Below are 26,043 nucleotides of genomic sequence, written 5' to 3'. Positions count from 1 at the left end.
CAAACGTACAATGGTCAACCAAAACCAATAAAGAGGGTCTTAGCATAGAAAACGTAGGTGAGAATGCTAAAAGAGATAAATAGAAAAATGAAGCAGCAAACGAACTAGATGTCTAATACGTATAAGGTGAAGTTAAACAGAAAAATAGAACTATGAAATAATAAGTAACATAACTCGAAAAAAAAGAACATAACAATCGAATCACACCAAATGAGTCGTTACATAAAAATGGGTCTTCTCGTTATTACATACCAACAAATTTTACAATACAATAAAATTTCAGCAACAAATAAAATTGTTACTAAAATAGGTCCAAATATGTACAGATTAACGAGAAATTATATAAAATGTCTTCACCAACTACTATACATGACATATTCACAATGTTTACTTACCAAACACTAGAAAATATGAGAGAAACTCACTCATTTTCCCATAGGAAATATTTTCTTGAAGATATTTTTCTTCATACCAAACACACCCTACATGGCTACATCCCTTCAGGAAATGGGATGGATTCACAGCAATGGTAATAGCCATTGTCACCATACACAAACCTTTGTGAAAGATGAGCTTCACGTATAAGACACTCTCCCCATTCTTCCGAGCCATACTGATCAAAAATTGCTCGTGCATCAAAGGGATCAGCATATCCTGATCTATTTTTGCTACCAATTAGAGAACAGTAAGTCAGTGGCAACCTTAACAACAAAGAGAGTTATACAACTGGTAGCATCATGATAGAGACTTTAAGCCGACTAATAAACAAGACTATGCAATGAAAGAATTAAAAATGGCACCTTCTGCTGTGTCGCACATTCATTATAGTTGCATGTAACTGTATTAGAAAGGGCAGAAAAGGCTGATCAGGAACTTTCAAAACACAAAAGTAGCAAAAAAAAAATAATCATGGATAAGCTATACAAGCATTCTGGTATCAAATCTAAAAGGAAAAAGGCCACCAGAGACTATAGAATACATCTAGAAAAGTAACTTGTATCAAGTGCAAGTCTAAAAACTTTTTTTTTTTTTTGGGGGGGGGGGGGGGGGGGGAGGGGCAAGCATTTCTCAAAAGTAACCATAAAGTAAAAAAATAATTGAATAAGATGAAGCATAATGTTCAAGTATTTAATACTTGATGCCAGAGCAGAAAAAGAAATAAGAAAGCACCAGCAAGCAAAATGCAACTGAAGAAACAAGTTACAGGCATACAAAGTTGGAATGCAGGAGGTGAGAAATGTGTTACGGTTCGAGAGTTCTGAATTCGAAGAAGTGTCAGAATTAAAATGGATGCAGCCATATTGACTCTTGGTGGTGAATGAACTGCTTCCCTTTCCAAAATAGGGTCGAACCATTTCAGGTTGTATTAAGAGATCCTCTACCGTGTGCCTTATGATTTTAGGCCCTTGCTTTTTTAGGATAGCCGAGAAATCCCCGGGGGCCAAGTGGTGCAAAGTTCGAAACTTGGTAGCTAATGAGTCTGCCCCTCAATCCTTCTCCACTTAATTATCTGGCTTTTGTACCACTAGACCAAAGCCCTGGGGCGCTTTTAGACGCTTGCGATGAATAAATTGCTTTTATGAAAAAAGAAAGTGGAAGGGTCGGTGGGGAAGGAATAGCAAGGAAGAAGCAGCACTAGATTGAATTGTCAATACATTTGAACGCAGTATCAACAGATATAGAGTCCTAATCGACAAACAATAAAGGCACTGCCAACAAAATTAACCAGAATAAAGAATTAACACCTTTAAAGCTATACCTTTAACTTCCGGTTTGCATCTTTTTCAAGAACAAGGCCAGCTTCAGTAAATGCATCAATGATGACCTCTAGAAAGGCTAAGGAATGACAAATGCAGGTATAAATTCCCTTAGAAATGACACATGCAGAGAAATTAAAATTAGTGGGTACAGTAAGGGAAGAAGATGCCAGAAATTGTGGATACGACAAGCACGTAAAAGTCGGGCTTCACCACCAATTACTTCCACAGGAGCATATACAACATAAGCTTTTGCCGGAGAACCTCTCATGCACTCCTGTAGGGTAAGAACAAATCTGAGTTCCGGCCATGAAAAATTGTGACCTTGTGAAATCTCATTAGAATCAACAGGCCAGAAACATGCAGCATCTAAAATCTATATGATATGTAGTCTCTCACTCTCATTCTCTCTTGACACACACATACACAGACCAACAATTGAAGAAGCAAAAATAAAAAGAGATTGGTGTCACATGACAAGGAAAATGCATTCTCTAGATACAATATAAGTGGGTCAACATTGCTACCAGTGGCACAGTTGAAGGCTCTAATACACATTTACCAATTGTTTGTTTCGGAGTTAAAAAATTACAGAAATCTATTTGCTAATTCACATTTCCACTCTCACGCGTTGTCATTTTTTTGGTAATACTTTTAACTTTTAAGCATATAAACTCAAGGCAGGCCTGATCTATGTTTCCTCATCAATTGGCATTGTTTCGCTACAGAATATTAACTGTAATATCACTACTAATTCTTGTATCCTGTTTGGAGAGGTTTTCTTTCTTCTTTTAGTGTTTCCCCAAGCCATTAACTTATTAGCCCGTGAGAGAAAATCATCAAACCACAAGAAAATATTTGAAACTAGCAAACTGCTATAGCACAACAAATAGACATCAGAATCCATAAAATAAAATCTGAGTGGACCGTATGCATATCTGAATAGACATCAGAATCCATAAAATAAAATCTGAGAGGACCGTATGCATATCTGAGGTAAACACATACTGCAAGCCCCGCAATTACTCTCCAAAAAGGAAAAAGCCAAAGAAAAAGTCACTAGCGAAGTACAACTAAATTGATTAAGTTAACTCGAGTTATTTTACATGGCACAACAAAATATTGAAATTTTGCGGTGCATGGGAAAATTACATCACATTCAAAACATGTATAGTTATAAAAGAAAAAAAGGAACAAACACGTCAGGTGACAACTCAAATTTATTCGAACCTTATAGTTGGACATTTCAAGTATCTCTAATACGAGATCTATCATTTTGTTTTTGAAGTAAAAGATAAAGTGCAAGTTAAATTTAGACAATATTTAATACTGAAAAAACAAAATATAGATGATCTTCATGCATATGAACCTACACAATATAAAAACATTCGTTTCTGTAACACAATACGAAAATTTCCAATTTGACAGTTGCAATAATCTTAGGCTCAAGATGCTAAAAATTGTGAATACTGAAAGGTGATTTGCTCTTAGATGTCTTCCTTCAATGTTCATTCGAGAACTATGAGCCAAGGAGTGATCCTTTCCTACTTTGCTCTCTTGGTGACTTAAACCAACAATCTTACGGTAGGTGGAGATTCCTTACCACTAGGCTATCCTTCCATTGTATCCTTTCCCTCCTCTCTTACTTTGTTCAATGAATCCTAGATCCGAATTATGTTTACTGCATCAAGATGGCCATTAATAGTGAAATGCATTAATAGTGATGCTACAGCAAGAAAACCATTAATCACCTTCTGCTCAATCTACAACATCTTTCCATGTTTCTTCATTATTGAACTCTACTTATATGAGCTGGGATGAGTAGTGGCAGACGGTGCTTTGATCATTTTTCTTACGGAAAAGGGCCAAAACTACCCCTATTGTTTGGTAAATGGTCTAAAATTACCATCCATCCACCTTTTGGTCCATAAATACACACAATGTTATTTCTAGGCTTAAAATTACCCCTCTCGCTACTGCGCAATAGGTGGGGCCGCGTTTAATGCGTTGGCAACATATTACTGGGTCACGTGGCTATTTGTTGTAGTCATTACATCCGGGTATAATATACCCGCCCCATTATTTGACCTACCCGAATAATAGGTTATCCACTTCTTGTGCGTTAACCTATACTTTTTTATGAAGATGATTCACCCAAAGATTGATTGCAAGCAAATAAGCAAATACGAACTCCACAGATAAATTTCAAGGGAAAGGGTTATGATGCCAGTTAAAATGTCATAACTAAACCAGCTGTGTACAAAATAAAATTAGCTTCAATAAGGAGATGATATAACTTACGCAGATAAGAATTAACATGTAATGGTTATCAACTATAGCAGCCTGAAGTGCATAATTGTATAACTTGGATAAATACTTACCAAACCCTTCAGTCTTATAGACACAGGTCGGCTCTCCAAAGCATCAAGTACTTTTGGTGAGACACTCTGGTTTATATTGAGAAGTTAGACAGAGAAAAAGATATTACAAAGGGACAAAATAGCCATTCAAGTAGAAATGTTTACCCGCAAAACCTGAGCAGCTGCTTCAAAACGGTCCTTATTCCAAAGCTTCAGCATGAGCACAGTCAAGTGGAATGTTTTTGGATTAATAAAGATGGACTTCTCAATTCCCAACTCTGTTGAGTGGAAAAACATTGGTCAATTTTGTCAGAGATTAAAAACATAGGGATAGATATTAAATAAACATAAGGAAATGAAGAGATAAGAATTTTCAGCTTTACAACAACATTAGTACATGAATCTTTTTTCTCTCTTCATCTTTTAATCAAGGCAAAATATCTAATAGCCAACTTGACACGAATTATCAGTAGCACATCTGAACTATTCGTAATCTTAGTTACGCCTGGACTTGGCTATTTGATAGTACTTATCCCCTATGATGCTGACATGGCAAAGAGCTTAGGTGAGTGCGAGTGACGAGAAATTGAAGAATCAGCTAGAGGTGGGGTATTTTCCACCCGTTACTTGACAGTCATTACAATGGTTTATTTACTCCAATTGTTTAATTCTCCTAAGATGCTGAGATGCAAAGAGCGTAGCAAGAGCATTTATGTCACTTCCTGGAGATGAGATTATCCAGGGGTTAAATGCTGTCAAATATCCAAGTGCAAGGGTAATTAAGACTATGTGCAACTAATAACCCATGCCAAGTTTACGGGGATTTTAGCGATCCTGCCCTTAAGAAAATTAACACAATATATAGAATTTTATACCTAATAGTTCTGAAGCCTTTGATTCTGAGGTAGGAGACTTAGACACTTCAGTAATTCCAAGAACTGAGTTCTGAAAGTTGATGAGTTTATTGACCAGTTCAGGATATATGGCTAATGGAAGCGATACAAAGTGAGAGTAGTCCTGATTTTGGACTTCAACTGCCTACAGGAAACAAAGAGGATAAATAAGACTTGGAGGACTAACTCAACTTTAATCCTGAAAGAGTTCCTCGACAAAAAACAAAAGTCAAATAAAGTGGCCTTATTTAGACGTAATGCTATACTTTAAACAAATTACTGGCTAAAATATGGCTGTTTAGTCATGATTTTATCCTTAATAGAATCAATAGAAGCAAAATAGACAGAATAGCCTTAGTAAAGACTCTGTTGATTAATAACTTTGCAGCACTGAATGTTCAAGCAGAAATGAGATCAATTATAAGAGTAATACAGGTAGCGTAGACATGAGATTATTCCTAACTGCAAAGCGGAGCCCTATAAATCAGTATATGCACTTTTAATAAATTAGGCGTCTAGGCATATGCTTCTGCTGCCACAGATCCTACTTCCGCATGCAATTTTCTACATAAAAAAGGTACTATGAACTATAAAAACCAGATGAAAAGATGCAAAGAATTCACTCCAAAACCTATCCCCTCCTATGAACGCCGCAGCTCTTGTATTCCTATGAAAAGGGAACCCGAATTATTTATCGACTACTCTTTGTTGGGTAGGATGGTCTAATCCCATTTACCGAAAAAGAAAATGGGCCTGAATGATCAACAAACAAGATATATACCATTTTTTTCCCAGGCTGTCGATCCATTTGATGGATTGGACCTATAAAAGCAGAACAGTGAAGATCAGCATCACAAATCCAATGTAAAATAAAACATTTAGGAGCCATATTCAAAAGAATCCAAACATAAAATAGAAGCACGGTCTGGACCAAAAAATACTGTTTGCAATAGGCACTCCAAAACCTCAAACTATGCCGCCACAGGATCAAGGTCATGGAACAACCGAGAAATGATCAAATGGACACTTATAAAGAGTCGAAAACTTTCAAACGCCACGTATAAAGGGACTTCAGATCAAGTTGATTTAAAATTCTTGTACTTATGCAGACATAAAATGAAAAAACAACCATGTAAGGGTATGAGTTAATACCAGAAGACTGAGAACGACTAGCGCCTGAAGGTGCACCCCAAGGACGAACATTTGATGCTCCTGATCTACTGGGTTCCACATCCCGTTGCAGCTGGTTTCTAGAGCTGCTGCCACCACCACGTTGCTGAGGCTGAGGCTGTTGTGGCGATGCCCGGACCCAAGCAGTACCACTGCCGGCTCTGCCGCTAATAACATCTTGTTGTCGCTGCTGCGGTGGTGGTCGCGCCCAAGCAGTACCACCGCCTCTACTACCATGTTGCTGTGGCTGCTGCTGCGGTGGTGGCCGGGGCCAAGCAGTACCACTGCCACCACGGCTGACCCAAGCAGTACCACCACGACCCGGATTCTGACCAACTGTATGGTGCTGACCCGTACCCTGCTGATTATAAGGAGCCCCACGACCCTGATATTGACCCGGACCAGATGCCCTTGGCTGGTTGCCCCATAGCTGTGGAGGCTGAAATGGTGGCTGCTGATTGTATGAACCCATCTGGGGCCCACCTCTTCCGCCTCCACGGCCTTGCTCCTGTTCGGAGTTACCACCGCCACGGCCTCGACCACGGTTACCTCCACCGCCACCACGTCGGTAATTTCCATGGTCCATTTTCCAACTTCACTGACAGAAAATAAAACAACTGTAACTTTTCAAAAAGAAAAATTATATACTCCTTTTTAGTTGTCATATTTTGCTTCGAGAGTGAAAGTAAACTTTGATCAACATTTAAAACTTTTTGTCATAAGAAAAATTATAAATTTTAGTATTTTTCTTATAATTTTTAAGAATGTAAATTTTAATTTTATCTCTAATTTAACTTTAAAATTAATTAAATTAACTCTTGAGAAGTAAATATTACAACAATTTAAAACCAGAGAGAGTAGAAATGACGCAAAAGAAAAAGCTCATAGTTATCTGTATTTTATGAGCTTCCAAGATGAGTTCTATGCCATGGGAAAATAGCAAGTTAAGTAGATTTTTTTGGGCAAAAAACATGATCTGATTTAGTGCATTTTGATTTGTACACACTCTCTCAACCATCAAATCGGGCTGGTGCCTCTTTTGATTTGCACTAGCTATTTTTTAGGGGCAAAAACCTCAAGAACGGCCAGATCGAATTGGGTCCTAACACCCACAACCACCAATTGCAAGTACACAAACTCATACAATAATCAAAATTATCTTCTTTAATTAATCTAAAAAATGGAGAAATCAAAGAGCTTGCAATCAAATGCAGAAATAGTCATATCTTAAAACGTGAAGAATTTGAGATTACTGCAATATATAATAGGATGATTATCCCAAGGCACAAGCATCAGAAATCCAATTCAGGGCTAACGATCACGTGAATGGAGGCCAATTTTTAATTCTACGGAGCCAACTTAACTTTTATTTTATAATATAATATCCCAAAATTCCGAACCTGAGAAGCTAGAATAAGCGTACTCGTATAAAGTTTAAGAAACAGTTAACATCTGAATACTTACCTGCAATTATAAGGTCAAATATTGGAGAGAGATCATGAACAGGAAACCCTACATTCTCAGACGAAAGACGAAAGTGAGAGTAAAGTGGCTATTCGTTTGTGTGAAAATGGTCTGGAACTGTACGAAGGAGTGTATAATTTTCTTATTTATTGTCCCGCTGGTATGAGATCAAAATCATCAAATACCACATATAAGAAGTTGTCCCACTGCTTTTTAACCTTATTTCACCTGCTGAAGTCAATGTTCAAGAACTGATTCAGAAGAGCAAAAAGTAATGAAGAAATGAATTTAACTTGTATATATTGACAACGTCATGAGTTAATCATTATTTTTAAGATCAACAACAACAACAACAAACCAAGTGTAATCCCACAAGTGGAGTTTGGGGAGAGTAGTATGTACACAGTCTTACCCCTACTTTGTGAAGGTAGAAAAGTTGTTTCTAATAGACATGAAAAGCATAGCCACAGCATAGTTGAAAAGATTATGGTATACATAGAACAGCCCTAGTAAGGACTGCTGATAAATAATTTCGCAGCACCGAATATTCAAGCAGAAATGGACTTAGAAAGCTTATGGTATTTTTGCAGATTGGCAATAAAAAATGTAAGGGTAATACAGGCAGCGTAGACATGAGATTATTCCTAGCTGCAAAGCGGAGCCCTATAATTCAGTATATGCACTTTTTATACATTCGGCATCTGGGCATATGCATCTGCTGCAACAGATCCTATTTCCTGCGTGCAATTTTCTACATTTTCTACATAACAAAGTATACAAATAACCAAGTTGAGATGAAAAGATGCAAAGAATTCACTCTAAAACCTATCTTCCTATGAACGTTGCAGCTCTCGTATTCCTATGAAGAAAAGGGAATCCTAATTCCCAGATCTTAAACCTTTCGCCCTATTTATCGACTACTCTTGTTGAGTCAGATGGCTAATTCCATTTACCAAAAAAATAATGGGCCTGAATGATCAACTAACATAATGTTTACCAATTTTTTCCCAGTCTGTTGATCCATTTGATGGATTGCACCTATAAAAGCAGAATAGTGAAGAGTCAGCATCACAAATTCAAGGTAAAAATGACAATTAAGGAGCAATATTCAACAAAATAATAATTAAGGATCCATGTTCAAAAGAATCCATTTTCCTTCAATGATCAATACTAGAAGCATTAAAAGCCACAAGAGGGGGGGGGGGGGGGGGTAAAGGATTCTTTTCTGATTTCATATATGTCTATGGTCTGATGTTTGTCATACAACATTAGATCGTCGAGTTGATGGTCTGATATTTGTCATACAACATTGGATCGTCGAGTTGATGGTATGATATTTGTCATACAGCATGAGATAATGAATAGTGAAGTAATAGATTGACCCATCAACTACGCTTCAATCCCAAATTAGCTGGGATAGGCAATATGAATCCTCTATACATTCAGCTCTAAATCAGGCCTATATTACTGAGGAAGCAGTGCAACAAAAGAAGCAAATAGAAAACTAAGAATCTGAACAACGTAATTAATCCTTTAAGGATGAAGCTAGCTAGTATCATTATTTGAACTGAAGGAAGCAAACAGAACAGACTTACCTTTGCTGGAGTAATGCACGGAGGCAAACTTCTATTTTAGAAGATGAAGGCTGACTCCAATAAGTAGCCAAAAACATCTTGGCCGTTGAATGAAATAGACTATAATATGTTGATGGTCAACAGAACTTTTGGAAATTTTGACCAAAATGTGTAATTGGCTTGAAATTTCCAGTAGTAGGTAGTTTCTGTGAGGGTGCTAAAACTCATTCCAGAAATGCGACTCTTACATTTGAGAACCTGTAAATAACAGAGAGAGAGAGAGAGAGAAATTAAACACTTGGATTATAATATGTCTACCACTAGTACTAAGAAATACTACTTCATGAGGTTTTGCAAAAGTATTTCTGTCCTAATGAAACCAGAAAATTAACGAAACATGCAAATATAAAGCCTTGAAATGAGGATAAGTAAGGGTATGTTTGGATCATTATTACTCATCATTTTATAATGTATTGTATCGTTTTATGGATATAATGTTTGAATAGATTGTATCGTTTGCTGGTGTTAAATAACATATTTGTTGTAATAAAATTTATCAAGAATTACATATAAAAATAATTTAAGAAAACATCTCTCTACTAACTCATCATTAATTAAGTAGCTTGGAAACAAAGAGCAAAAAAAGATTAACTAATATTAGCAACAACAAAAAATTAAAACAATGGAAAGAGACAAAGAATCGAACGGGAGACTTGGATAAAAAGAACGGGGCAAACCAACTCTAGAAAAGATGGAAGAAGACAAAGTAGGCCAAAGTTGGAGATTTAGAGTTAAAATAAAAAATAAATAAATGATAAAATAGAATTATAGAGTAATAAGTAAGGATATAATTGAAATAAAATAGGAAACGGTCTCACCGCACCGAATTGGTTATTCCACAAAATGAGGGTTTTGGTTGTTCCGGAACAATACATTTAACAGTATAATACAATCAATTTTAAATAAACAATCAAAATAAATATTGTTTTGTGATAACAATACAACACGATACAACGGGTAACACCCATCCACACAAGCTGTAAGTTCAAGAGACCTTGAAATTGACACAAGCCAGCGCCATACCTGATGATTTTTTCTCGCACAAAGACGATACATCAAAGCCTGGAATGAGATTGAGGTTCAAAATATAGATAATCTCGGACAAAGAGAGAGCAATGCGAAGCCGCCGGTAATGGCGAACTCCGTCGAAGGGGACGGTTAAGGTTTTCGATCGGGAAAGAGAGAACCTGCTAAAAGATGGGGAGATTCCACCGAAAATCGTAAACGAAATTGGACTTACACATCGCGCATAGAAACAATGAACTTGCATATTCATAAAAAAAAAAAATCTCTAACATGAAAAATCAAACAGATCATGTGATAACAAGTTAAAATAAACTGAAATACAAAAATTGTTTTTATATATAATATAAATAAAATCCATGTAGTAAATGTTAGCTGGATCTTGTAACACTGTCCATTACCGACTACACCTGTCTATCATATCTTAAATCACAATTAATAAATACATTTGTATATTTTACTCACCCAAAAACTACACACTAGTAAAAAAAATTAAGCTAAAACGTACACATTTTGGAAAAAATTCTGAAAACTTGGGTTCAAGTTTCTCTTTATCTTTTATCTTTTTTTATTTATTAAAGTTTTTTTTTGTTTTCTTTCTTTTTATATTTTTCATTTTAACCAAAAGGCACAAAGTACTAGTGCTCCGAAGAAGATATTTAATTACTCGTAGTTATCAAGCATTAGTTGCATTTACTAGTTGTATTGATTAGCTTAGGATTAGATAATAAGTAGAGTTGTTTTGGTGCGAGGTTATTAAGTAAAAATAATTTTCTGATATCTTATTTAGACAAAAAATTTGTCGAATCTGATAGTGGTGAAAGGCTAGGGCAGGTGAAAATTATTTTTCCCCTCCTATTGGAAACAACATCAATGGTGTCTTTTACCATTCTTACCTATAGTTCAAATAAGAAAAAAAGTAAATAATCGAAGTTTTTATTGATTTTAAAATCCTAAAAATTACTAAGAAAATAATTAAATATCATTTTATTTAATGCATAAAATATATTTTTAGATATTAAAAAAGTCGATCAATATGAACCTTCCTGCTTTTATAATAGCATAAATAAATTATCTAAATTAACGAACTTCAAGTCTTCAATTGGTGTGAAAACTTGTGACGTGATTCCGTAAGGAGAATTACATAACACATGACAAGTGCTCGTTTGGATTGGCTTAAAAAAGTACTACAAAGCAACTTTAAGCCCATCCAAACACCCTCTAGGTAGTACTCCAATAGAAAAAGGGAACGAGTCTTCATGTTCATTTACAATATAAAATTTAAAAAAAAAATATTTTTAGAGCTATTATATATAAAAGATAGAACTTATAAAAGCAAACCTCTCACGTATTAAAAATAAAGATAGGGTCTATTAGTCTATCTAACTTAAGCAAAAATTTTAAATGATTCCTTCAAGTTTTGTAAGTCCATCCTATCAGCCTAATGAATAAGCTTTTTTTTTTTTTTTTCTAACTGTAGTTAATGAATAAGCTTTGTCAAGCCATTTAGGGTGTGTTTGGAAGGAAGGAAAATATTTTTCAGAAAATATTTTTTAATTTTTTCATTGTGAGTTGGCTTAAATATTTTGAAAAACATTTTCCTTGTGAACTCCTTTTACTCCTATTGGAAGAAAATGTTTTCTTATCAAGAGAAAAAAAAAATATTTTCCAAAACTCATTCTCAACATTCCCCACCCTCACCAACCCACCCCATCTCTCCAAAAAAGGTTTTTTTTTTCAAATTTCATTATTTTCGTTACCACCCACCCTACTACCCCTCCACCCCCATCCCCACCCGAAAAAATATTTTTGAATGTATTTTTCAATTTTAGTTTTTTATTTATCGGTTTAAAGGTTTAAAATTTTATAAATTCCAAAGTTATGAGTCCAGAGGTTTATGTGTTTGGAAGTATACAGGTTTAGAAATTATAAAATTTACGGATTCGAAATTCCGCAGTTTCGAAAGTTTAGCGGTACAAAAGCTTATAAAATTTGTGGATTCGAAAGATTGTTGGTTTGAAAGTTTATGATTTCATGTTTATTATATTTAAATTATTTATTTCCAAAAAATGAATAAGATTACTACTTGTTTTCCAAGAAAACATTTTCTTATACCAAACACACCCTTAATCATTAAAGGGATGCGACTTCCATAAATTTTGTCTCATAGATTTGAAATAATATCTTAGGATTATTTCAAATAAGTATTCGTTTATTAAAATTAACATATTATTTCAACTTCATACTTGAAAGTATTTGTTTTCATGACCACATACACTTCCAAATATCTTTTTACAACTTCAACTTCAGATAGTACTTCTTTCAAATCCCAACCAAGTCATGCCCATACACCAACTTTACCAAGCCAAACAATTTTGAAAGTCTACACATAGGGTAAACAATAACCGACTTATTAAAATTACACACTCTTGTTCAATTTAATTAATTTTTTGGCTTTTTCTTGTAGTTCATAATTTTTAACATTTCGGATATCAAGGAGTTAACTTCTATTTTTCGAACTTGCCCTTGAAATATTTGTTATATTTTTAATAAATTAATACTAAAAAGTAAATTTTTTAATATATATTAAAACAACCAAAAAATTAATTAAAATATACCAAAAAGGTATGGTGGGGAAAAGATGTTGAAATTAAAGTCTTTATGTCATTTCCAACCCTAACACCAAATTTCACACCAAAATAATGGTGTAACACCAAATTTACTCAAATCATTACACCAAATCTTCTCTCTCTTCTATATTATATTATTATCTTCTATTTACTTTTCATTTTTTATTTCCTTCAAACTAATACTATCTTTTTTCTTTTTTCCATATTCATTATATATAATTCACATTCACCACTTATATAATCATTTATTACAAAATTATTTTAAAGGATAAATCAACTAAAAGTGAAATCATTGATAAAAGATAATTAAATAAATATTACATCATAGTCAAATTTAATTTAAGTACCACATAAATATTTAACTTTCGCCTCTATTCTCCCATAAATGCTCAATTAATGCATTACAAAGTGCGAAATGGGCATAGATAATTTTAATGCTCAGTTAATTTTAATATATCTTACATTTGCATTTTTTATTTTTAAATAATGGTTATATCTCTTTTTATACAATTATAATAATAATAAAATTAACTTATAATTTTATATAAATATAATATATACAAAATTAATATATCAAAAAATAGGATATAAAATTAAAATTATAAAGATCTTAATATAAAAATTAATTATATACACAATATATGATAAATTAAAAGTCCAAAAAATAAAAAAGATTGAATAAAATAATAATAAATCAAATTTGAAGTGATAAATAAACACTATTTATGCTCTATAATAGTGCAAGATTTAGTGTTGTATTGGAGCAAAAAAATACCATTTCTTGTAATTTGGCGCAAGAAATGGTGCAGCCTTGGAAATGGTCTTAGACGCAGAGCAACAAGCCCACCAATGAACTCTTCTGTAAAAAGTACTACTCCTACTACTTATTTGTGTGCTATTTTGTTCAAATATTAAGACCTAAAATAAGGAAGAATTTGGATCAAATCAGTGCTATTTTAACAGTCTAAAAAGTACTAAGGAATGACTCTAAGTTTGAACGATGAATACAGAAGTCACATTAACTGACATTCTTTTATGCTACTGAATATATTACTGGCTCAAATATGGCCGTATTAGACAATAATTTTATCATTATTTTAGGACCAAAGGAAGCAAAATAGACGGAGAACAGCCATAGAAAAGTCTGCTGATAAATAACTTGAAAGTTCAAGCAGAAATTGACTAAGAAAGCTTATGGTAATATCAGATAGACATTAGAAATGTAAGGGCAATACAGGCAGCATAGACATGAGATTATTCCTAGCTGCAAAGCGGAGCCCTATAATTCAGTATATGCACTTTTTATATATTAGGCGTCTGGGCATATGCTTCTGCTGCCACAGATCCTATTTCCAGGTGCAGTTTTCTACATAACAATAGTATTATGAATAATCAAATTCAGACAAAACGAGGCAAAGGATTAAATCAAGAACGCATCTTCCTGTGGACGCTGCAGCTCTTGTATTCCTTTGGAGAGCACGAACCCTAATTCCTACTAGTTCTTGAACCCTTCTCGCTATTTATCGAGTACAGACTACAGAGTTCTCTTGGTTGGGCTGGATGGGCCAATTCAAGTTATCGGAAAAGAAAATGGGCCTGAATGATCAATTAACATAATATTTATTCCGGCCGAAATGCACAAATCCCGATTTTGGGATTGCTGTTTAAGCTGTACTCGAAGGTTAATTTTTTTTGCAAGTTTACTTACTTAAGAATATAATTTTAGATATATGAGAATGAAGTTGTAAAAATCTGTCTGAAATTACAAATTTTATCTGAAATTGATAGGTCACATACATGACTGAACTTCACATATGACTGAAGTTTATGCCTTTTTTCATACACTTCAGGCACATATAACTAAAGTACGAGCAGAATTCAGTCTTACTATTTTAGTATGTGATATTTAGCTTAAAAGTATATATATTTGTATGTATATCGCCTCATATTTTACTTTTGTTTCGTGAATAGGATGTGAAATGTATTGATTTATATTAATTTGATGTGTTTTCATGTGTAGAAATGATCCGGAGCACGATTATTTCGGCCCTAGACCTACCCAACACGTATAAAAGCAAACTTATTTGTGAAAGGGAGACGCCACTTTTGAAAGAGGATACACACAAGAGACATCGGGGAGCAAAAACATCTCAGATTTCTTCATCTTTTCTTAGTATTTTCAATTATCCAAACTTATGAAATTGTTTGTTAGTATTATGAATGGCTAAACCCCCATAATTTTGGGGTTGTGATTTAGCCATGAATATTGTTGTTTAACATTGACTTAAACTCGATTACAATTCACTAATATATGGGTGTTTCTTCAATTCTGTGATTAATTGCTTAATTGTCCGGCCAGCAGTTAGGTTCTATTTACTATCTATGCTATGCTTGGGAAAGCCATGTTTAGATTAGAGAAAAATTAAATAGAGCATGATCTTAACCCTTAGGGGGGCAGATTTGTGGTTAGGACAGGAGTATACCTAGTCAACGTGCTTAATTAAATATCGTAATCTTAATGTGTTCTTAATAGATTGATTTTATAGGAATATAGACGTTAATATATTTTGAATAGGCAAGTAGTACTTCGGGAGAAGGTTATGAGAGTAATTATCAATTAATTAGCAACAATGAGTGAATTGTATGAGGGGGAGATTTAACTAGAACACAATAGGATTGGTGAATCGATCACAACCCTGGAATATTAGTCTCTATTGAATACATAACAATCATTTTACTGCTTGATAATTTAGTATTACTAAGAATAATAGTTTAGTATAATCACATTCTTGAACTCGAATTTAGCTTGACTGAATAACAATATTGGTGAATTAGTGGGTAGTTGATACAAGTCTCTGTGGGTTCGACACTCGACTTATCATTCTATTACTTGTATGGCCACGTATACTTGCGTGTGCGTTTGGGAGCAACAAGTTTTTGGCGTCGTTGCCGGGAACTTGAATATTAACTACTTTCTAGTTTTTGCTTTAATTGTTTATTTCGTCAAGTCTAACATTACTTGATTGTTGCTCGGATCTGAGGAACTTTGTTTGAACGCATAGGTTTAGAAGCCAGGACCGACTTCAAAGTTTTGACCCTGAACCTCAGAGAACATTTCACTGGAGGTTGAGGGAAGCAAGGGATACGAATAATATTCAGGAACTTGTTCAATTCCCTGTGAACATGGCAGAGGAGCAACACATGGATATTCAGGAGGAGGTGATGCCCAGCATTGCCAATGTCACATCTAGCATTGTGAAGCCCAGAATCACTGGACACTTTGAGCTGAAACAAAGCATGATCTAGCTACTTCATGTGAATGGGCAGTTTATGGGTCTTCCACACGAGGATCCACAATAACATATCCTGAACTTCTTGGAGATTAGTGACACTTATATCACTAACGGAATCACTCCAGACTATGTATGGCTCACATTTTTTCCATTCACACTGTTGGACGAAGCAAAGCGATAGCTGAAGGCAGAACCAGCTAATTCTATTACCTCGTGGAATGATTTGGCAAGGAAATTTCTGGCAAGGTTCTTCTCTTCAGGCAAAACTGCAAAGATCAGAAGTGAGATAATTGCCTTCAAACAGAAAGCAGGAGAGTCTTTATACTCAGCTTGGGAGAGGTTCAAGGGGCTAATCAGAGACTGTCTTTATCATAATCAGACAAGAGAAGTATTAGCTCACACTTTCATAGAAGGTCTACATCCCGAAACAAAGATTGTGGTAGATGCTGCAGCTGGAGGTCAAGTGTTGGAGAAAAGCTTTGACGGGATATATGCATTATTGAACAAATTCTCCAAAAGCAATTCGTATTGGCAAGGAGAGATGAGTAGACACACAATGCAAAAGTCCACAAGGGTTCTTGAGTTAGATGTCGTCTCGGCATTATCAGCACAGATTTCTACATTGACCAACCAAGTCAATCAGATGACCTTGATTATCAACAAGCAACAAGCACAACCGGTACAATAGGTTCAAGTCTTTTGTGGAATATGTGGAGAAAGTCACACGAGCGACTTATGTCTCGCTAACCCAGAGTCTGTCTGCTTTGCGGGTAATGCAAATAGGAGCCAAACAAACAAATATGGGAACACTTATAATTCCAATTAGAGGAACCACCCAAACTTCTCTTGGGGTAGAAACCAAAGTACTCAGAATCAATATAGGCCTCAAACACCTCAACAGCAATATAGACCACCTCAGGCCGAACAAGAAGCGAGTCCAACAAGTCACTTTGAAGACATGTTGAAAAAAGTAACGGTTGAACAACAAGCCCCCACTCAAAAATTTATGGCTGAGCAGCAAGCCCAAGCCGCAATAATGAGAAATTTGGAGCGCCAAATGGGACAGCTTGCTAGTTCTCAAAACACTAGACCAGTTGGAGCTCTTCCAAGTGACACTGAAGCTAATCTTAAGGCGTCCCTTAATGTCGTGTCGTTGAGGAATGGGAGACAATTAGAAGAAGTTCAGTCGAAAAAGAGGAAACATGTGACCTTTAATGAGAGGCCAGCCACTATAGAATCAACATCAAAAAAATCTAAGGAGTCAGAGAAGCCAGCTGGAGAGGCGGTAGCTGAGCAACCCCCACCATTGGTTGTAAGGCCACCACCTTCGTTCCCTCAAAGATTGCAGAAAGTCAAGGATAACGCCGCGTATAAAAAAATTCTTGATATTTTGAAGCAGGTGCAAATTAATATTCTATTGGTTGACATATTACAAGAAGTTCCCAAATATGCAAAGTACATCAAAGACATAGTAGCCAATAAAAGAAGGCTGACCGAGTTCGAAACTGTGGCACTCACTAAGGAGTGTAGCTCAAGAATTCAAAGCAAGTTACCTCAGAAATTGAAGGATCCATGTAGTTTCACAATCCAAATTTCGATTGGTAAACATGCATTTGGGCGGGCCTTATGTGATCTTGGAGTGAGCATCAATTTGATGCCGCTATTTGTGTTCAGACAGTTGGGGTTAGGTGCGCCTCGCCCAACAACGGTAATATTATAGTTGGTTGATCGCTCCCTTGCTCATCTATAAGGAGTGATTGAAGATGTGTTTGTTCAAGTGGGTTCTTTCATATTCCCTACAGATTTTCATTATCTTGGATTACAAGCCTGATCAGGAAGTCCCATTTATTTTGGGGCATCCATTCCTAGCCACAGGACGAGCTATTATCGATGTTTGAGAAAGAAAGATGACAGTGAGAGTAGGTGATCGAGTGGAGGTATTCAATGTTTATAAAGCACTCAAGTTATCAGCCCACTATGAAGAGTTATCCATGATTTTTATGATGGAAAGTGATGCTACATTATTAATGCCTTATATGAGCCCGATAGATCCTCTTGAACGAGCTTTGATTAGGGATAAAGAAGATAGTAAAGATGAAATGATGGGAGAAATTGAGCAAGTACTTGATATGTCCTGCAATTATATCCATGGGTTTGGGAATTTTGAGGAGTTAGACAGACCTGTCACTCTGACCCCTCATAAGCCATCTATTGGAGAAGCTTCAAAGCTAGAACTTAAGCCTCTACCAGTGCACCTGCATTATGCTTATTTAAGGAACTTTGAGACATTGCCCGTGATTATCTCCTCCAGCTTGACTAACACTCAAGAAGAAAAATTGCTCAGAGTACTCCGTGAGCATAAAAAGGCTATTGGGTGGACTATTGCTGACATCAAGGGAATTAGTCCATCATTTTGCATGCATAAAATCTTCTTGAAGGATGGACACCTCCCCAATGTTGAGCAGTAGAAGAGATTAAATCCCATTATGAAGGAGGTTGTGAAAAATGAAGTAATTAAATTGCTCGATGCAGGTATCATTTTTCCTATTTCTGAAAGTAACTGGGTAATCCTAGTACAATGTGTGCCCAAAAAGGGGGGATGACTGTGATTGAGAATGAGAAAAACGAGTTAATTCCTACTCGCACTGTGACGGGGTGGAGAGTCCGCATTGATTAGAGAAGGCTCAACAAAGCAACCCGCAAGGACCACTTTCCACTTCCATTCATTGATCAAATATTGGACAGATTAGCCAGGCATGAATATTATTGCTTCCATGATGGTTATTCAGGATACAATCAAATTGTCATATGCCTAGAGGACTAGGAGAAGACCACTTTTACTTGCCCTTATGGCACTTTTGCCTTCAAGCGAATGTCATTTGGTCTTTGTAATGCACCGATCACTTTCCAAATATGCATGATGGTTATTTTCACTGACATGGTGGAAAAATTTGTTAAAGTTTTTATGGATGATTTTTCAGTATTTGGGTCATCTTATGATGATTGTTTGAGGAATTTAAGCAAGGTGTTGGCCTGTTGTAAAGAAACAAATCTGGTACTGAATTGGGAAAAGTGATATTTTATGGTACAAGAAGGCATTGTGTTGGGTCACAGAGTGTGTAGGATCGATATTGAAGTTGATAAGGCGAAGGTGGAGGCAGTTGAAAAATTACCTCCACCTATTTCAGTGAAGGGTGTCCGGAGTTTCTTGGGACACGCGGGATTCTATCGACGCTTTATTAAAGATTTTTCTAAAATTGCCACTCCTTTGTGCAGGTTGCTTGAAAAAGATGTAACTTTCAACTTTGATGACGCCTACCTAAAGGCATTTGAAGAAATCAAAAAAAGTTGGTGTCTGCTCCCATTATTGTGGCACCAGATTGGTCCTTACCATTTGAACTTATGTGTGATACGAGTGACCATGCTATTGGGGTAGTGCGAGGCCAAAGGAAAGACAAGGTGTTTTATTCCATCTACTATGTGAGTAAGACTCTTAATGATGCACAACTGAATTACACCACCACTGAAAAGGAGTTGTTAGTTGTTGTGTGGGCCTTTGAAAAATTTCGGGTATACTTGGTGGGAACGAAAGTCATAGTCCATACCGACCATGCATCAATCAGGTATCTGTTTACAAAAAAAGAATCTAAGGCTAGATTGATGTGTTAGGTTATGTTGCTATAGGAATGCGATGTAGAAATACGATATCGAAAGGGGATAGAGAACCAAGTAGCCGGCCATCTATCAAGGCTGGAAAATCACGACCACGTGGAGGAGGGTGCCGAATTAAAGAAGTCTTTCCTTATGAGCAACTTTTTGCTATCACCCAAGACCCTCCCCCGTGGTACGCAGATTATGTGAATTATCTTATGAGTGGGGTACTTCCTCCTGAAATTGAATTTGAAGCTAGAAAGAGGTTTCTACATGATATGAACTTCTACTATTGGGATGAGCGATATTTGTACAAGCAATCTGCTGATCAGTTGATGAGGATATGCATTCCAGAAAAGGGGGTAGAATTAGTGTTGTATGATTGTCATGCATCACTTTATGGGGGTCATCATGGAGGAGATAGAACAGTTGCAAAGGTATTGCAATCCGGTTTCTTTTGGCCAACTTTATTCAAGGATGCCCATGCATTTGTTAAGAAGTGTGACCAATGTCAGAGAACAGAAACAACCACAAGGAGGCATGAGATGCCTTTGAATAACATCTTGGAAGTTGAGATTTTTGATGTGTGAGGGATAGAATTTATGGGACCATTCCCATATTCCAGAGGAAACAAATACATTTTGCTAGCAGTTGACTACGTGTCAAAATGGGTAGAGGCAACTGCCTTGCCAACAAATGATGCCATGGTGGTAGTTGCGTTTGTGAAAAATAACATATTTTCGAGGTTTGGGACTCTACGTGCCTTAATTAGTGATTAGGGGACTCATTTTTGCAATCGGTGGTTGAATAACCTACTAGCTAAATATGGAGTTCGCCACAGAATTGCTACAATATATCATCCTCAAACAAGTGGGCAAGCTGAGGTGTCAAATAGAGAAATAAAGCAAATATTAGAGAAGACGGTGAGTGTGAATAGGAAGGTTTGGGCTGCAAAGTTAGATGATGCCCTATGGGCGTATAGAACTGCATATAAAACGCCAGTTGGGGCGTCCCCTTATAAGCTTGTTTATGGGAAGGCATGTCACTTGCCTATTTAACTAGAACACAAAGCGTATTGGACCATTAAGAAGCTGAACATAGACCTTGAATCCGCGGATGAGAAAAGACTTTTACAGTTGAATGAGTTAGATGAGTTCAGGCTGCACTCCTATGAAAACGCTAAGCTTTATAAAGAAAAGACAAAAAGATGGTATGACAAGCACATCAAGTCGCGTCACTACGAGCCAGGCCAACAAGTATTATTATTCAATTCTATGCTAAGTCTATTTCCTGGGAAGCTAAAATCGAGATGGTCGGGTCAGGGCCGTTTGAGGTGGTGAAAGTCACTCCTTATGGTGCAATTGAGTTGCGAGCTTTAAATGGCGAAAGAAAATTTTTGGTGAATGGACATAGAGTCAAGCACTATTGGGGAGGAGTAATTAATCGTGAGAAGACCAAGGATGTACTTGCTGATGAGTAAGCGAGACTCTACATCATGCCGCGACGTTAGATCAGGTGCTTGTTGGGAGGCAACTCAATTTTTATTGCTTTCCTAGTTTAACTTCTTTTTTTTTAAAGTTAGAGTAGATAGAGTTTGCATTTTTTTTTGTAGGTTAAGAAATTATAGATATAATGGTGTAGGATGTGTAAATTGGGTATATAAAGGTTCGGGGGATCGAGATGTTACACACAAAAAAGCAAAAATCCTCGAAAATAGCGCCCAGGCCAGTGCCCAGCACTGCATGGGGCACTGAAAACATAATGTCAAATCCCCCAGCGCCAGGCATAGCACTGAGCGCTAGGCTGGGGGTCCAGGTAAATTTTTTTAAATTTTTTTATTTTTGCTTTTTTCTTATTTATTCAATGACCCATGCCCATTTAACCCTACCCAAATACCCATTTACACTAACCTTCTAATCCATCATAATACCCAGACTCATCCCAAACCCAACTTAACAATAACCCAAAACAACCCAAATTTATCACTCACAAAAATCAGAAAACCCAAACGCTTCTCCTCTCCTTGACAACGCTGCTTCTACCGCGCCCTCTTCTTCTTCCTCACACAAAAATTTTCTCAAAGTTTTTCTCTTGCTCTCCTTCTCAACTCTATAGGTATGTTTTCTTCTTCTTCTTCTTCTTCTTCTTCTTTGTATGTTTAATAGTTAGATAACAATGTACATTCCATTCCCCTAGAGCCCTAATCTCCAAAGTTTTCCCCTATATACTTCTTCAGAAATTTCCATGGTGGGTGGCTTGAATTGGTCACTTTGTGTGGATATTGTATATACATAGTAGTAAACTAGAAGTCCTTCTGCTTCGTTAAAATTTGGGAGGGCCACCATATTCCACCATTGTTGAATTCGAATGCACACACTTTATACCAATATTGTGTTTGTTAAAATGTTTGAAAGGAGATTTTGGTACACCGGTGAAGTTTGAGTAACCGAGTATATTTGTGTATGAATTTGGGATAAGTGTGGGGTGTGCAGGGATGTTTTTACCTGCTAGAAAGTTTGGCTTTGATGCAAAACATGTTCCTACACCATCTATCTTATATAATGTATGTTGTAGAATTTTGTAAATTTAACTAATTTAGTATAGTCTGGTAGTTGTGGAAAAGTGAGTACCATATGCCTCTTGCTTACCTTAATGTGAATTCACGAAGTCATGATCAATCACTTATACGTGTGGCGTTGATTAGTGCCTCTTTACTATTGTGTGGCATAAGGAAGTCTTGAGTACCCATAGCTTTGAAGTGCAACACTTCTACATGTTAGATCAATAATTGTAAAGTTTTGTACATTGTGCCTTCGGTTTTAAGTGTGGGGTCATTTCATGACTTGCACGCCAACCTTAGGCATATTTCTTGATGAGTTCTCACATTCATGCTTATTTGTGTTGCAGAATATTATGGCTCGTGATGGATCTAGCAAAGGCAAGGGCATTGGAAAGTCCTCCATTGTTACACCCCGTAAGTTTAACAACCTTGATACCGTTAATTATTATGTTAGTGTTGTATTTCTTTTAGTAGAGTATTTTAGTAAAAGTTTTATAGTATAACTTTTGATAGTTATCATTATTACTATTTTCGGATATGGTAAATTATACTCATAATATAAGAAAGTTTACGAGATTTTCTTTATTGTAAAGATAGAAATTATTTTCTCACATGAAAAGAATGTTACCTTTTTACCATTTTAAGAATTAAGCGTACGAAAATTTGTACTCTTTTTATGAGATTAGGAACATTATAAGTTGAGAAAACATGTATATTTTTTTATATGGATAATAAAATAATAATGTATGTATTAATTTTATATGATACCACATGACCACGATAGTAAAGTATATTATAGTGAGGTGTATAAAGTGTATTAAAAGTGAGTAGTATTTTAAGTAATTTGAGATAATTCTTGATTATGCGGGTAATTGATAATTATCCAAAATATAAGAATATAACGGGGCAATTTTGCCTTAAACAATTGTTACTCATGCATTATTAATACAGGTGTTGCACTGTTGTTCCTTCCCATGTTACTCTTTTCTTGAGATGAAAATTTGAGCCTTTAGCTTTTGCCATCCAGTTGAATACGCTCTTTGTCAAGTTGTGACCCTCCTTTGGAGTATATTTTCCAACAAGAAAAAAAATAACAGAATATACTTCCCTATATTTTCCTTGAGTTGAGTAAATCAGTGTTGTTTTTTTAAATAGGTAGCTTTATTGCTTAAGCTCTCCCATTGTCCAAAATATTTTTTTTTCTTTCTACTTACTAATGTTGCTATCTGCAAAATTCTTCTTTTGAATGTTAGAATGATTTGGTATGATTTTTAGTTCTCACATTACTCTCAAATTAGACGTTGAGCTCTACACTATGCATGTTTGTCCTATAGTCTATAGATATAAACTCCCTTGGCTTATCTTAGAAATATACCGTATTTTCTTTATGGCACATAAAACAATTCATCCGCATCATAATTTCCTTAAATAAAATGCCAATTGATTGTAAAGATACATCATCAACCAACTGCATTTCAATTACACAAAGTTGGGCAATGGCAAGGTCAACGCACATCAATATAGTGGAATCACTAGTTGAGGAGCTCACTGTTTCAAAAGACCCTAAAAATAAACAAGTACGGGTAGATGCCAAAATCTCTTGAATTAGAAAATATCATATGTACATTATGGCACCTAATATGGGAGTTTCTGCAATTGTGCCATACATAAGGTTGTATTCTGGGTCGGGCCTAAATGGGCTAAATGGGCCGGGCGAAATGGTCCCGAGCTTTGGCGGTCTCAGGCCTAACGGTCCAAATGGGTGGAACCGGCCCACTGTGGGCCTAAGTTCACTTGGTCCCGGGCTAAATGGGGCGGGCCTAAACGGGCTTTTTTCGTTCCGGGCTTTTTTCTTTTTTGAATTTTTTTTATCTAAGGTAATTTCTTGTAAACTATATATATATATATATATTGCCTTATATATATATATGTGTGTGTGCATGTGTATATATATATATATATATATATATATATATAGTTTATATGTATTAGATATATAATATATATACTATATCAAATTTAAATACAAAATAAATTGCAAAGAAATATTCAAGGGAATGTCTTATAATTTTTATTATTACGACATTAACAAAAAATGACAATATCTTTCTTAATCTTCCTCCCAGTGGAATGAGCACAACAAGGTACTAATACCACCATTAAAAGGAAAAAAAAAACTAAGGAAGATGTGCCCAAATACAAGTTACATATTAGTTTATGTATTATCTCTAACAAATCTCATAAATTCTTTAAGGTTCGGAGGAATTTCCGTTGGTGGTGGTGGAAAAGAAGCTTGTTCATCACCGCTTCCGGGCGAAGCAGCATCCTGCGCAAGTTCCGCTAGCATTTCTTCATAAGCTTCGTCTATCTCCGGTTGTGATTCTGCAAGTCCAAAATTTCTTCTTTCCGAACGGATCCAATCTCTGAAGAGTACTGATTTTTCCAAGCTCTCTCTCATAGACGCTCTATGATCATCGATTTGAAGTCTCGCTTGACTGAAAGCGCTCTCCGATACCACTGTTGAACCGGGGGAAGAGTAGTAGGTTGGCGACTGTCACACCTCCTTCTTCCGCCCCCACGGGGGTACAAGGAGTTTTTTCCAATTAAAGGACAATCGAAACGGGATTTATATATTTATTTCAGAGTCGCCACTTGGGAGATTTAGGGTGTCCCAAGTCACCAATTTAATCCCGAATCGAGGAAAATATTCGACTTTCCAAATGAAGTCTGCGAACCAGAAATTCTAAGTAAGGAATTCTGTTGACCCGAGGGAAGGTGTTAGGCACCCCCGAATCCCGTGGTTCTAGCACGGTCACTTAAACTGTTGTAATGGCTAAAATATCTGATTTTAATACATGTTCAAAAACTATAGTGCAATTTTAACTTTTAACCGCTTTTATTGTTATTATTACTATTTTTACAAGAATGTGAACATTGTTTAAAACTTGTCTTTGGATTACGTCACATGAAATGCACCCGGAACACATTTTATTCAATGTTTTGGGATTTGGATTTGGGTCGCAAAAATGCGCACCCGTGATTAAGAATGTATTATTATTAACATCGTGCCTAAAGCGATTAACGTATTGTTATTTATGGGTAAGACCGTGGAATTCACTAAACAGTCCATCTCGAATTCTAAATACTCAATTAAACATTTATTGAGGGTCCCGCAATTGGTGCATTTTATTGGGCGAGGCTCATCTCATTTATTTTTAAAAGACAATCCTAAAATGCCTACATTATTTTCTATTAAATCTGTCTCTACAAAATAAAATAAAAAAATGTCTTAATTTATTTACATGCTGAAATTAACCAATAATATTTACTCTAAACAATATTTCTACCAAGTTCCTACTAGATGGCCTATTCGTTTGATTTTTGACTCGACGAAATTACTACACCATTTATTTATTTAGGCAACATATGCAGATAGTTCAACTGTTAAGCTATCGTCGAATGTTCCACTATGTGTATTAAATAGCTACATGATTCTGATTTTTTGCAAGCTAAATAATTTGTACATACAAATAAAAATCAGAATATAATTAAAGCTAATTCAGAATTTTAACTCTTTATTTTTCGTATTCATGCTTCATATTCGGATT

General features: G+C 35.8%; 2 protein-coding genes and 1 non-coding gene across 12 annotated transcripts; 1 reads left to right on the top strand and 2 right to left on the bottom strand.

Moving 5' to 3' along the window:
* Positions 1 to 218: 218 nt before the first annotated feature.
* Positions 219 to 10,521, bottom strand: LOC107779257 (uncharacterized). Of its 10 annotated transcripts, none has more exons than XM_075250454.1 (13): positions 10,302 to 10,521; positions 9,240 to 9,476; positions 8,642 to 8,682; positions 7,645 to 7,875; positions 6,163 to 6,778; positions 5,792 to 5,832; positions 4,993 to 5,155; positions 4,283 to 4,395; positions 4,139 to 4,204; positions 1,944 to 2,034; positions 1,760 to 1,827; positions 801 to 838; positions 219 to 668 (listed from the first exon to the last, which is right to left on the bottom strand). In XM_075250454.1, exons 5-13 carry the CDS (start codon positions 6,764 to 6,766, stop codon positions 491 to 493), a joined length of 1,362 nt encoding a protein of 453 aa, XP_075106555.1. In that variant the 5' UTR covers positions 6,767 to 6,778; positions 7,645 to 7,875; positions 8,642 to 8,682; positions 9,240 to 9,476; positions 10,302 to 10,521; the 3' UTR covers positions 219 to 490. The 10 variants fall into 10 exon arrangements, with proteins under 10 accessions (XP_075106555.1, XP_075106563.1, XP_075106564.1 ...); XM_075250462.1 differs by having other exon boundaries at positions 219 to 659; positions 10,302 to 10,520; XM_075250463.1 differs by lacking the exon at positions 4,139 to 4,204 and having other exon boundaries at positions 10,302 to 10,520.
* Positions 10,522 to 16,495: 5,974 nt separating this feature from the next.
* Positions 16,496 to 16,600, bottom strand: LOC142179753 (small nucleolar RNA R71). The gene has a single exon (XR_012708291.1). It is a non-coding gene; the product is annotated as a small nucleolar RNA R71 (small nucleolar RNA).
* Positions 16,601 to 17,260: 660 nt separating this feature from the next.
* LOC107761754 (uncharacterized) lies at positions 17,261 to 18,122 on the top strand. Its single transcript, XM_016580021.2, has 2 exons — positions 17,261 to 17,932; positions 18,027 to 18,122. Exons 1-2 carry the CDS (start codon positions 17,261 to 17,263, stop codon positions 18,120 to 18,122), a joined length of 768 nt encoding a protein of 255 aa, XP_016435507.2.
* Positions 18,123 to 26,043: the final 7,921 nt, after the last annotated feature.

Source organism: Nicotiana tabacum, chromosome 3 (assembly GCF_000715075.1).
Source record: "Nicotiana tabacum cultivar K326 chromosome 3, ASM71507v2, whole genome shotgun sequence".
In the NCBI taxonomy this organism is placed as follows: domain Eukaryota; kingdom Viridiplantae; phylum Streptophyta; class Magnoliopsida; order Solanales; family Solanaceae; genus Nicotiana; species Nicotiana tabacum.
This window is presented reverse-complemented; position numbering and strand designations above follow the sequence as displayed.

What these genes read in the sequence shown, in the direction of transcription:
- LOC107779257 (XM_075250454.1), bottom strand. Translation starts at nt 6,766, where the DNA reads ATGGACCATGGAAATTACCGACGTGGTGGCGGTGGAGGTAACCGTGGT. An exon ending in AAAGGCTTCAGAACTATTAG is followed by an intron (nt 4,396 to 4,992) that starts GTATAAAATTCT and finishes TCCACTCAACAG; the next exon opens with AGTTGGGAATTGAGAAGTCC. An exon ending in CAGCTGCTCAGGTTTTGCGG is followed by an intron (nt 4,205 to 4,282) that starts GTAAACATTTCT and finishes AATATAAACCAG; the next exon opens with AGTGTCTCACCAAAAGTACT.
- LOC107761754 (XM_016580021.2), top strand. Translation starts at nt 17,261, where the DNA reads ATGAGAAATTTGGAGCGCCAAATGGGACAGCTTGCTAGTTCTCAAAAC. An exon ending in GTGCGCCTCGCCCAACAACG is followed by an intron (nt 17,933 to 18,026) that starts GTAATATTATAG and finishes TATTCCCTACAG; the next exon opens with ATTTTCATTATCTTGGATTA.